Genomic DNA, 13,608 nt, shown 5'->3' with positions numbered 1-13,608 from the left:
TACACCTGCCCTTACACTCATTAGGTGCATTTGCACATGTTCATCTGAAAGTATTGGAGCTACTGGAGGATGAATTCAGTAGCAACGGAGACTAACGAGACCCCAAGGGGCTTCACTAGAGGAGTGTTATTGGTTCAGAGGTTGTATTGGCACACGACTGGTTCTGAATTTACCAAAAGCTGAAACCACATTGATTTAAGATTAAAATAGGCCTAGTTGTTAAAGGGGTTACAAAGTTAGAGAGCTACAAGTAATCTGTTACCTGTAGCTCTAACTTTAAAAAATTCTGTAACAGTAAAAATAATACATTTTAAGAGACTCTGAATAGTTATTTTCCTTGCAGCCTACTGTCCAATTATACAAATATAGCATAATGTACACTTGTATAAAATGCAGGCAGCAAACATACATTGCAGACTGTTCATACATACCTGGAGAGATTTGACATGTGACGCCGACTGCTTAGACATCTTAAAAGCGGAGATCTTCCTGCAAACAAAGTTAAAAGAATCAGATTCTAGGTGTCCACTCGATGCTCATGCACTTCATGGCAAGGATACTCTACATCTCACTTTCCCGGTTGCCTGGATACTTCCACCAATTATATGTTGGAGTAAGAACACCTGAGCTCCGCTAATTAATAATTAACGGTGAGAAATTATACTACGTACATCTACTACACGCTCGTCAGATCAAGGGATCTCTTCCTGTAAGAAGTAGACCTGATTTGTCATCTGCTCCATTGTTTCTTCTTTACCTCAGATGACAAATAATTCAATATGGAGTCAGCTAGTGCGTAAAGTTTTCACCTGTCGGATCAGGTTTCCGTCCATTGTCTCCCTGAGACTCAATGTTATAAAAGGCAGAAAAAATAAACTCCTGTTGTCCCATCCTCCCTGGGACGACATCTGTCTTGTGTCATTATCATCTTTCCAATCTATCACCCCAATGACTTAAATGTAAAATTAGGATGAAATATTGGACAGAAAACTGACAATTACATTAAAATCCCTTTTAAATGAATGGGACCTGCTCTCATTCAAACATCTTGTCAGAAGTAATCGTATTCCTCTGACAGTCAGGACTTTTATTGGCCTTTTGGGGCATTTATTTCTACATTACTTGAATGTCTATACTATGACTATGAGAATGTCTACACATATATTTATATAAGATCAAGGTTTCTATGTCAATCTTCATGAATAAACCGCTGGAGTAAAATGCTAGAAATGTATTAAGAAACATAAATAATAAGAGACAAAGATTGAATAAATAAGTTATCCTCTCCATGGGCTATTTGCACTATTATTTCCACTAAGATTCTGGTGTAAATTATAGTAAATTTGTCCTGCAGTGAAAGACTAACCCTTCATACTAAGAGCCGGATCCATGAAAGCTTTTGTGTCAGCATTCTGACATAAAAAGCTTTGAAAATTACATAATTTTGTCACAACTCAAGACTGTCAAGCCATTTTCGCCCAGCTCCAACAAAGTGGGCAGAACTGTTGCATGAAGGTGTTGTGGCGACTGGAGTACGATTTGTGCTACGCACATAGAGGCATGCACCACGCACGTCTGACGCTCTTGATGCATTCGCCTCTCCATGAATCAGGAGCGTCTGACTCTAGCACATCTCCTCATCAAGACTAGCAAGAACAACGCCGGTCTGGATGAAGTCTTGCCAACTTTTTCAAAATAGATGTTTGCTGCAGTTTGCTTGCTTTTCCATAATGTACCATTAAAAATTTATATTGTTTTACCGTGTTACCCAGAAAAACTGATATAAATACTTTTATGTCCAAAAATGACAAACATATTCTCAGAGTGATACCTTATATTGGCTAACCAGAAAAAACATATTTGCAAGCTTTCAGAACACAGGGACTCCTACATGAGGCAGGTTTACAGGTTTACAAATGAATTAAGACATTTGTGAATTGTGTTCATGATTTATGGCTCACTCCATCCATGGACATAATTCACACCTTCACCAGATGAATTCCATTCCCACCGCCTCTCCATTTCTCCATTTGTAACAAAAACCCTAATTTGATTTCCTGGGCCTATATTTAGGAGGTATCATCCCTTCCACCTCATGAACAAATGTTCTGTTGTAATATCTCTTGTCATTAATTCATTTGTAAACCTGCTTGAAGAAAGAGCCCCTGTGCACTGAAAGCTTGCATATATATTTTTTATGGTTAGCCAATAAAGGTATCTGTCACAAGGGTGTCAAATCCCCCTGGAAGACCTGGAGTTAGATAAGTCAGGATGTCGGGTAAAGAATCACAGGTCTTCTTTAGAGATGGTGTGATTGTTGATCTATATTAAATGGATTTGGTTTCTTTTGGTGCTGAAGAGATTAATGACCCTTTCTGAGCTGGTCAGAAACATGCAGCTGCATTTCAGCTGCTTCTCATCTAGTCATTACCTCTTCATATATTAACTGGTCAGACCTACTTGTTCCTGCCGGTGAATGATTCTTTTTCCTGTGCTGTGTGCTAAAGCTAAGTGGTTGGAGTAGAGTTGTTGTAGAGGTGTTCTGTGGTTTGCTGTAGTTCATGTGTGTTTATCTCCTGGTCCCTGTTCCATTTATTCCATTCTGTTTATTCCTCCCTGTCCCTGTCCTCCTCCCTATTGTTGGTTAGTGCTTTTGTATGATAGAGGTTTTCTGGTGTCTTTGTGTCTTGTACATTATATTTCTGTCCCATGCCTCATGGAGTGGGGAGAGAACAGATCAGGATTTAACAGGAGCATAGTAAGATTGAAGACTCGGGAGTCTCTATCTTCAAGAGTACCCCCGGGACAATGATATGGTCCCAGTTCATGGGACAGTGTGAGGTCCCCCCCCCCTTCCTCATCAAACACTGTCACAGTGTGACAGTATCACTCCGAGAATACTTTTGTCATTTTTGTGAATAAAAGTATCTACATCTTGTTTTTCCATAAATGCCTTATATTTTTTCAGAAACCAAAAATGCCTTAAAAATGCTGCAAAGTGCTGGTATTTTTTGCAAGTGTCATAAAGGGAATCTGTCAGGAGCTTTTTGCTATGTAATCTGGGGACAGGAAGAGGTAGGGGTTAAAACACTGAACTCAACTATGTGTCACATGGCCAGCTGTGTAGTGTTGTTTACTTAGTCTAAAGGATTAATTGCCTTGTAATTAACATTGTTGTAACTAGCTGGTTGTGTGAGCCCTGGTCCGACTCCACCCCCTTCTGTGATAACCACCTCACTGTCTATAGAGAGAGCCTGGTGTGGGCGGGGGGTTAGCTTCCTCAGCTCTGCTGTATTGCCTAATATAAAAACTTTGTGTCAGAACGGCTGCACCCAGTAAACTAAGTGATACATTGTTGGATTCAGGGTCTATTTTCCTAAATCATGCTGCTCTCAGATGAGGTAGCAAAAACTTAAAACACTGTGAAAACAGAAAAGACTATTAGGACATCAAAAATAAACTAATTACTGACTAGAAGTGAATGTCAAGCAGAAAAATCTGATACATTTAGGCTCCGATTAATCTAAGTGTTTAGCCCAGAAAACTGGCGTACAACACTTTGAAAAGTTGCATGCCTCTTAATGAATTTGGCGCAACTTATTGCTGCATGTTCTCATTAGACTGGCATAAAAAACACCAATCTTAATGAATCCAGGCTACAGAGCACTGCCCCACAGATTGACAGGCCATGGAAATATGTAATCTGAAAAGCAGAAATTGGCATTTAGACAATGTTATGGAGAGGACTGTGAATGACAATCTTTCAATAGCACTGTGACTTACAATATTTTGAGGATATTAGTTGACATTTAGAGGTCATGTAGTTAAAGAGAATGTCCAAGACTTGAGTGCTTAGTCTCTCATGTCAAAGAATTGGGTTGATTATGCATATTACACTCTGATCACAGTTTGATCGGAGTGTGATCTGTTGTGAGCTCATCTGTTCATTCACCTTTTGTGTCCGAGGATCTCCCTCTGCTGGTGAAGGAAGGTAGTGAGGCTGATTTGGATGAAAGAAACCAAACACCTGATCTGGTGGATTGTGACTGGGTAACAGGAACTTCAGACTGGATATAAGGCAGCCGAAGCCCTTCTGAGTGGCTGGTGATTTCTCTGCTGGATTCTTGGAGACCAGTCTGATTCCTGCTTCCCAAAGATAAGTTTTTGCTCTGCTATTGAACTTATTAGTTTTGGTTTTGTTTACCTTGTTTTTTGGAGTTCAGCCATCCCCGGCTGGGGGTGTGCTGGACTGGATTCTTATTCCTTGATCAGTGTTCTCTTTTGCTCTGCCTTCAGAATATTCTGAGTGCTGATATAGGGTTTTGAAGTCTAGTGACTTCAGGGTCCTTTTTGCTTATCAGTTGTGTTGGTAATATTTTTAGCAGGGTTTTCTCGGATTGCAGACAGCAGCTTTTCTGTCCTGTCCTTTTTAGTTAGCTTGGGCCCCATCGTTTGCTCAACCTATCTTTCTATCTGTGTTAGTGTTTTCATCTTGCTTCACCGTCATTATATGTTGGGGGCTGCCTATTGCTTTGGGATCTGCTCTGGGGCAGTTAGTTTTTCCCTTTTCTCTCTTTAGGCTTATTTAGATCTCTGGCTGTGACGAGGTGTCTAGTATCACCGTAGGAACACGCCACGGCTACTGCTAGTTGTGTGATAGGATTAGGGGTCTGCAATCCGCTAGTTTCCAACCTCTCTGATTTTCTGGGCTGAGCTTGTGTTTTGTTTTTTCCTCCTCGGTGACTCAATCATAACAGTGATCATAGTGTGCTCCAATTTTCTCGTATGAGGAGAAGATGGAGAAAAATATGTCTCCATCTTCTCCATTCTGTCAGTCGGTGGAAATCAGACTGCACTCAGATATCATCCAAGGTTGACTTGCATGGCTGAGCGTGATCAGAATATTGGATAAAACTTGGACATGCTGTGTGTTTTTTTCACAGAATGGCTCGGTCCGAGGAAAAAAATTGGACATGTGCACATCCCTATAGAATAACATTGGTCTGAGTGTGATTTGATGTTTTGTTGGATAGCACCTGGACCGAAAATATGGTCATGTACACGTGCCCTCAGAATAAGTCATCAATATTAGAAGGGTGTGGACCGACACCCGACACACCAAGTGATAAGAAGCTTGCGGTTCCCACAGAGCCCCAATCTTTACAGTGTACAGAGCGAGAACACCCTGGCTCCGTACACTGGAAAGTGGTCATTCTTGGGTATTGCAGCTCAGCTTCTACTAAAGTGAATGAGAGCTGAGATGCAGTATACGGGAACAGTCACTACACAGCATACAGAGCTGCACGGTTTCGACTTTGTATGGTATTTACAAAAAAAGAGCTAGTAACAGCTGATCGGTGGATTTGTAAGCCCTGGGAAGCCCCTTTAAACAAGTGATGTGGCACTTATGGAATACCCGTTTCTGTGACCAATATGGTAACTAAACTTCTTTTGTCTTCTAATTCGATTATTGCATATAACATTCTTTGTATTTTTTAGACTATCTATATAATTGCCTTTTTAATGTTTTCATTTCCTGTTCTGTCCAGATGTCACCGTATCCCAGAATTTCAAGTGGAGGAAGTTCACCGACCGCTGTATTTGGACACCCAAGTGATGGGTGTCTCAATATGGAGTCTGCTGCTGGTACCAACCTACTGCGCGGTACCACCAGCGTAACACTGTCGCACCACACACACACACACACTCTATACGCCGCACGCACCACACATACTCACACACACTCACGCACACTCACACACTCTCTCACTCACACACACTCACATTTACACTCATGCTCACTCACACTCCCACACACTCACTCACACACACACTCACTCACACTCACACAGCCTCTTGTGCGGTACCACCAGCGGCACACCGTCGCACTGCGCCTGCGCAAATTCCACGCAGGCACAGTGAATCATTCGGATGATCCCGGTGGCAGATGTGGGATATGTCTTCAAGCAGAGGAAGCCGGTCACATTAAAGGGGTTGTCCCATGAACAAAAGTTCATTTTAAAAATTGTCTGCGTCTGACCGTGTATGGAGCATACCTGGGCAGGGGAGGAAGCAAGAGACAATACTGACATTACAGCAGGGGATCACAGAGGATTCATTTTGTGAGGTAAAATATTTCACTGACTGTTTTTAAACAATATTTTACCTCATAGAATGTATCCTCTGCGATTTCCTGCTGTAATGTCAGTATTGTCTATTGCTTCCTCCTCTGTCCAGGAGCTGAGGTATGTTCTGTACACGGTCAGACACAGGGGTGAGACAGAGCACAGGGGGGAGACAGCTCAAATAGGACAGAACATGAGGGGAGAACACAGCACCGGAAGGAGAGAGACAGCAGACAAGGGGGATAGCACATGGGGTAGACAAGTCAAAGAAGAAGAGAGCACAGACGGGAGAAGTCAGCACATGGGGAAAGAGAGAGTGGATAGGTGGGTGAGCACATGGGGGGAGAGATTCTCAACGCTGCAAAACCTTCCCCCATCACGACATTACCGCCCTCCCGATCCGATAGCATCGGGCCTCCATCTAGTGTACTTAATAATCAGTTTTAAATCTTTTTGCTTCTACAATTTATTTATAAATGTCTGTGTAAGTAAAACTTTTGGACTAACTTTTTGATCCCATCAGGATGGTAATGTGTAAAATGATAAAGCAGGGAGGAGAGCAGTGTGCTGACAAGCCTGAAGTAAGCAGCCGTGCGATGAACATTGGCAGCCAAGAGAAAGAGATGTTCCTCTAGTGAAGGAGAAAGTGTCTCCGACAAGGTGCTGAGATTTATGGCTTTAATTTGAAGTTTAGTTTGGAGCTCCGATGCTTTTAAAATTGCAGCAAATTTCATTTATCAAATATGAAATCTGAGGATATTAAACTCTATAGAAGATTGTGATCTAATATATTTGCTGGTTTTAGGCTCCATTAAGCATAGATATAAATTTAATTAACTCACCTTTTCTTTAGGCTATGATTTATGCACAATGGTCAGAGGTGGATTTAGGACCTTGAGCATAATGTTTAGTGGATAGAACTGGTGGGGTACTGAGGCCTTTCTTTGTAATCCAACCAACAATTTGGATGTTTTCCCATGTTTAGGTGCGTTTCATTCCAATAACCTAGCTTCCTAATAAACTATTAGGGCAGATTCAATTTCTTCGATGTAACTAGCCAAAGTGTGTGCATGAGATATGGAAAATAGAAATTTGATTCTAAGGGGTCATAATTAGTGATGAGCGAGTGTGCTCATTACTAGAGATTTCTGAGCATGCTCAGGTGTTCTCTGAGTATCTTGGGTGTGCTCATAGAATATGTTTGAGTCCCCGTAGCTGCATGATTTGCCCCTGCTAGTCAGCCTGAATACATGTGGGGATTCCCTAACAAACAGGCAATCCCTGCATGTGTTCAGGTTGTCTAACAGCCACAAACCATGCAACTGCTAGGACACAAACATAATCTATGAGCACGCCCAAGATACTCAGAGAACATCCGAGCATGCTCAGAAAACTCGAGTAACGACTACGCTTGCTCATCACCAAGTCATAATCTATTCTACTGGAATCTGGAATAAGCGACAGAATAGTAAAAACCGTAGCGCATCTTTTTCAAATTTAAGATATGCTCTTGGTGTGAAAAAACAATCAGCTACCGTAAGCAGATAGGTTATCCATCTTGGTCCACTAATATTAGATCAGTGGGAGCCTAACCAATCAGCTGTTTGAATAAGCCATGGTATTACTGCATTTTCCTGTAAGAATGTGAAAAGAGAAGAAACAACCTCCTGAAGACCTAATATGGTGCTGACAAGTGATATATTGCTGAATTTTCCATATCCTAATGTTTGATACAATTGTTTAATGTGTTATGAATGACCTCGTATGTACGGTAGTGTAGATGCAGGGCTCAGAAGAGCTGACAGTTAGCCAGTCTTGCTGATGGGAGGGATTTTTGCGAGTTGAAGATTGTAACTTTCTGGTTAGAGTGAGTCAGCAGTGAGTATTGAAGTGGAGATAGTGAAATCAATCACAGAGAGTGTGACAGACTAGGCCACATACTGAGTGTGTGCAAGGAAGAGATTTTCTTAGGTAGCAAGTCCTGTAACTGTAATGGATAAAGAGGCAGTCTGGATCTTAATATGGCAAGAACATCCTGATAGGTGGAACTGACGAGGGAGGAGAGCTCAGCTACAGTAGGCAAAGTCAGGAGCTCAAGGATATATAGCTGTGGGTAACCCTGAGATAACACAGCAAAGGGTTGCTGAAGAGGCAATGTGTAGGCCAGGCCTGGGAGTCTTAGTGAAGAAATATTGGACATGCCAGTCTAGGACAGGGATACAGCTGAAGGTGGGCTATGGTCAATGAAGGAGAGTTAGCTGAAATGGAGTATTTAAAGGGAACCTGTCAGCAGGATTGTGCACAGTAACCTACACACAGGCTACCTCCGAGCTGCTACTGCGCAGGCGTGGACGGCGCCATCTTGGAGGAGGAATTTTTTTTCTTCTCCAGTAAGATGGCGCCGCTGGTGCATGCGCAGTAGCAGCTATCGGATCACAGCTGTAAACACAGATAGCAGCTACTGTACAGGTACACTAAACATACGATTATGCTGCAGTATAACGGCCCCGACCTGACAGTGTCTGTAGGTTACTATGCACAATCTTGCTGACAGGTTCCCTCTTGGTCAGGCAAGCAGTATTGCTGAAATGTTATTGCTAAGAAATGATGTGCCACCACATGTATACCTGCTATTTATAGATTATATATATATACACTGTGTGTATATATATATATATATATACACACAATATATATACACATACACACACATACACAGTTGCTTCTCACAACATTACAATATAATCAAAAAGTTAATTTATTTCAGTTCGTCAATACAGAAAGTGATACTCATATATTATATAGAGTCATTACAAACAGAGTGATGTACAGTATTTCAAGTGTTTATTTCTCTTAATGTTGATGATGATTATGGCTTACAGCCAATGAAAACCCAAAAGTCATTATCTCAGTAAATTAGAGTACTTTATAACACCAGCTTGACAAATGATTTTGAAATCTTAAATGTTGGCCTACTGAAATGTATGTTCAGTAAATGCACTCAATACTTGGTCGGGGCCTCCTTTTCAGGGGCGGGCTGGGCCGGGTGGCAGGGAGGCAAATGCCCCCCGGGCCGCTTCCCCAGCAGCTGTTCAGGGCCGGCCGCCTGATGGCCCTGCACAGTGATCTGCGTGCGGCCGTGTCTGTTGTCATGTGATGTGATGCGGCCGGCAGCAGACATGGCCGTGCAGGCGCGCACATCACAGTCTGTCTCAGCCGCTGTCTGCGGCTTATGAGACAGACAGATTGTGCTGTACACGCAGGCGGCGCGATAACGTCATTGCCTCGCGCCGCTCAACGGGCCAGAAGAGAAGACGGAGGCCGCGGTGCCGGGAAACAGGATGAGGTGAGTATAACCTTTATTATTTTTTATATGAATGGGGCTGTGGGGCCATCATACTGTATATATGAGGGGTGGTTGAAACTGCGTCCATCCTATTGTATATATGAGTGGGGGTTGAACCTGCGGCCATCATACTGTATATATGGGGGGGATGAAACTGCGGCCATCATACTGTATATATGGGGGGGGTGAAACTGCGGCCATCATACTGTATATATGGGGGGTTGAATCTGCAGCCATCATACTGTATATATGGGGGGTGAAACTGCGGCCATCTTACTGTATATATGGGGGTAAATTAGCAGTATGCTCGTGACGAATGTCATCCTAGTTGAGGATTACAACAATTATAAAGATCACATAATAGAACATTCATGGAAACAAATAGACCTATCGCACTGATATATGAAACAAACCGTGAGCAAGGAGCTCCAAAGAGGCGACGAATAGATCCACACACAATGTGATAAAAAATATAAATTTATTGACAATAATACATTAAAGAATCAAATACAGATCCATAAAAGAGGATGTTGGGACAATTAGTGTCAAATCCAAGACAAAATGGGCTAAACAGCAAGGGGAACAGAGCTGGAAAGCCAAACTGGTTTACCAAATTAATGTAAAAAGATAGTGCGCTCAAAAAAGAGCTGAAAATCATGGGTATATAGAGTGTCCACACTTATACACACAGCATAAAGACATCATATGACCACAGAGGGCGCAGTACAAAAATGTACTTTTTGTACTGCGCCCTCTGTGGTCATATGATGTCTTTATGCTGTGTGTATAAGTGTGGACACTCTATATACCCATGATTTTCAGCTCTTTTTTGAGCGCACTATCTTTTTACATTAATTTGGTAAACCAGTTTGGCTTTCCAGCTCTGTTCCCCTTGCTGTTTAGCCCATTTTGTCTTGGATTTGACACTAATTGTCCCAACATCCTCTTTTATGGATCTGTATTTGATTCTTTAATGTATTATTGTCAATAAATTTATATTTTTTATCACATTGTGTGTGGATCTATTCGTCGCCTCTTTGGAGCTCCTTGCTCACGGTTTGTTTGTTGTATATATGGGGGGTGAAACTGCGGCCATCATACTGTATATATGGGGGGGTTGAAACTACGGCCATCATACTGTATATATGGGGGGGTTGAATCTGCAGCCATCATACTGTACATATGGGGGGGTTGAAACTGCGGCCATCCTACTGTATATATGGGGGGGCTGAAACTGCGGCCATCCTTCTGTATATATGGGGGGTTGAAACTGCGGCCATCATACTGTATATATGGGAGGTTGAAACTGCGGCCATCATACCGTATATTTGGGGGGTTGAAACTGCGGCCATCCTACTGTATATATGGGGGGGTTGAAACTGCGGCCATCACACTGTATATATGGGGAGGGTTGAAACTGCAGCCATCCTACTATATATATGGGGGGGTGAAAGTGCAGCCATCATACTGTATATATGGGGGGTGAAACTGCGGCCATCATACTGTATATATGGGGGGGTGAAACCGCGGCCATCATACTGTATATTTGGGGGGGTTGAAACTGCGGCCATCCTACTGTATATATGGGGGGGTTGAAACTGTGGCCATCATACTGTATATATGGGGGGGTGAAACTGCAGCCATCATACTGTATATATGGGGGGTGAAACTGCGGCCATCATACTGTATATATGGGGGAGGTGAAACCGCGGCCATCATACTGTATATATGGGGGGTTTGAATCTGCGGCCATCATACTGTATATATGGGGGGGTGAAACTGCGGCCATCATACTGTATATATGGGGGTTGAATCTGCAGCCATCATACTGTATATATGGGGGGGTTGAAATTGCGGCCATCCTACTGTATATATGGGGGGGGTTGAAACTGCGGCCATCCTACTGTATATATGGGGGGGTTGAAACTGCGGCCATCATACTGTATATATGGGGGGGTTGAAACTGCGGCCATCATACTGTATATTTGGGGGGGTTGAAACTGCGGCCATCCTACTGTATATATGGGGAGGGTTGAAACTTCGGCCATCATACTGTATATATGGGGGGGGTTGAAACTGCGGCCATCATACTGTATATTTGGGGGGGTTGAAACTGCGGCCATCCTACTGTATATATGGGGAGGGTTGAAACTTAGGCCATCATACTGTATATATGGGGGGGATGAAACTGCGGACATCCTACTGTATATATGGGGGGGTTGAAACTGCGGCCATTATACTGTATATTTGGGGGAGTTGAAACTGAGGCCATCATACTGTATATATGGGGGGTTGAATCTGCGGCCATCATACTGTATATATGGGGGGGTTGAAACTGCGGCCATCATACTGTATATTTGGGGGGGTTGAAACTGCGGCCATCCTACTGTATATATGGGGAGGGTTGAAACTTCGGCCATCATACTGTATATATGGGGGGGGTTGAAACTGCAGCCATCCTACTGTATATATGGGGGGGTTGAAACTGCGGCCATCATACTGTATATATGGGGGGGTTGAAACTGCGGCCATCATACTGTATATTTGGGGGGGTTGAAACTGCGGCCATCCTACTGTATATATGGGGAGGGTTGAAACTGCGGCCATCCTACTGTATATATGGGGGGTTGAAACTGCGGCCATCATACTGTATATATGGGGGGGTTGAAACTGCGGCCATCATACTGTATATTTGGGGGGGTTGAAACTGCGGCCATCCTACTGTATATATGGGGAGGGTTGAAACTTCGGCCATCATACTGTATATATGGGGGGTTGAAACTGCGGCCATCATACTGTATATTTGGGGGGGTTGAAACTGCGGCCATCCTACTGTATATATGGGGAGGGTTGAAACTTCGGCCATCATACTGTATATATGGGGGGGGATGAAACTGCGGCCATCCTACTGTATATATGGGGGGGTTGAAACTGCGGCCATTATACTGTATATTTGGGGGAGTTGAAACTGAGGCCATCATACTGTATATATGGGGGGTTGAAACTGCGGCCATCATACTGTATATATGGGGGGGTTGAAACTGCGGCCATCATACTGTATATTTGGGGGGGTTGAAACTGCGGCCATCCTACTGTATATATGGGGAGGGTTGAAACTTCGGCCATCATACTGTATATATGGGGGGGGTTGAAACTGCGGCCATCCTACTGTATATATGGGGGGGTTGAAACTGCGGCCATCATACTGTATATATGGGGGGTTGAAACTGCGGCCATCATACTGTATATTTGGGGGGGTTGAAACTGCGGCCATCCTACTGTATATATGGGGAGGGTTGAAACTGCGGCCATCATACTGTATATATGGGGGGGTTGAAACTGCGGCCATCATACTGTATATATGGGGGGGTTGAATCTGCGGCCATCATACTGTATATATGGGGGGGGTTGAATCTGCAGTCATCATACTGTACATATGGGGGGGTTGAAACTGCGGCCATCCTACTGTATATATGGGGGGGTTGAAACTGCGGCCATCCTTCTGTATATATGGGGGGTTGAAACTGCGGCCATCATACTGTATATAAGGGAGGTTGAAACTGCGGCCATCATACTGTATATTTGGGGGGGTTGAAACTGCGGCCATCCTACTGTATATATGGGGGGGTTGAAACTGCGGCCATCACACTGTATATATGGGGAGGGTTGAAACTGCGGCCATCATACTGTATATATGGGGGGGTGAAACTGCAGCCATCATACTGTATATATGGGGGGTGAAACTGCGGCCATCATACTGTATATATGGGGGGGTGAAACCGCGGCCATCATACCGTATATTGGGGGGGTTGAAACTGCGGCCATCCTACTGTATATATGGGGGGGTTGAAACTGCGGCCATCACACTGTATATATGGGGAGGGTTGAAACTGCGGCCATCATACTGTATATATGGGGGGGTGAAACTGCAGCCATCATACTGTATATATGGGGTGAAACTGCGGCCATCATACTGTATATATGGGGGGGTTGAAACTGCGGCCATCCTACTGTATATATGGGGGGGGTTGAAACTGCGGCCATCCTACTGTATATATGGGGGGGTTGAAACTGCGGCCATCATACTGTATATATGGGGGGTTGAAACTGCGGCCATCCTACTGTATATATGGGGGG

General features: G+C 43.5%; 1 protein-coding gene across 3 annotated transcripts in view; it reads right to left on the bottom strand.

Moving 5' to 3' along the window:
• SMPX (small muscle protein X-linked) overlaps positions 1-13,608 on the bottom strand; it is a 156,356-nt gene that overhangs the window by 88,714 nt on the left and 54,034 nt on the right. For all 3 annotated transcript variants that reach the window (XM_073565844.1, XM_073565843.1, XM_073565845.1), the window contains one exon: positions 432-489. In XM_073565844.1, the coding sequence (XP_073421945.1) occupies positions 432-470 (39 nt within the window). In that variant the 5' untranslated portion in view covers positions 471-489. The remainder of the gene's footprint in view (positions 1-431; positions 490-13,608) is intronic.

The sequence above is a fragment of the Dendrobates tinctorius genome, unplaced genomic scaffold (assembly GCF_039654945.1).
Source record: "Dendrobates tinctorius isolate UK_male_01 unplaced genomic scaffold, ASM3965494v1 ptg000016l, whole genome shotgun sequence".
NCBI lineage: Eukaryota > Metazoa > Chordata > Amphibia > Anura > Dendrobatidae > Dendrobates > Dendrobates tinctorius.
The sequence above is the reverse complement of the archived record's forward strand: the minus strand, read 5'-3'. Positions and strand labels throughout refer to the sequence as shown.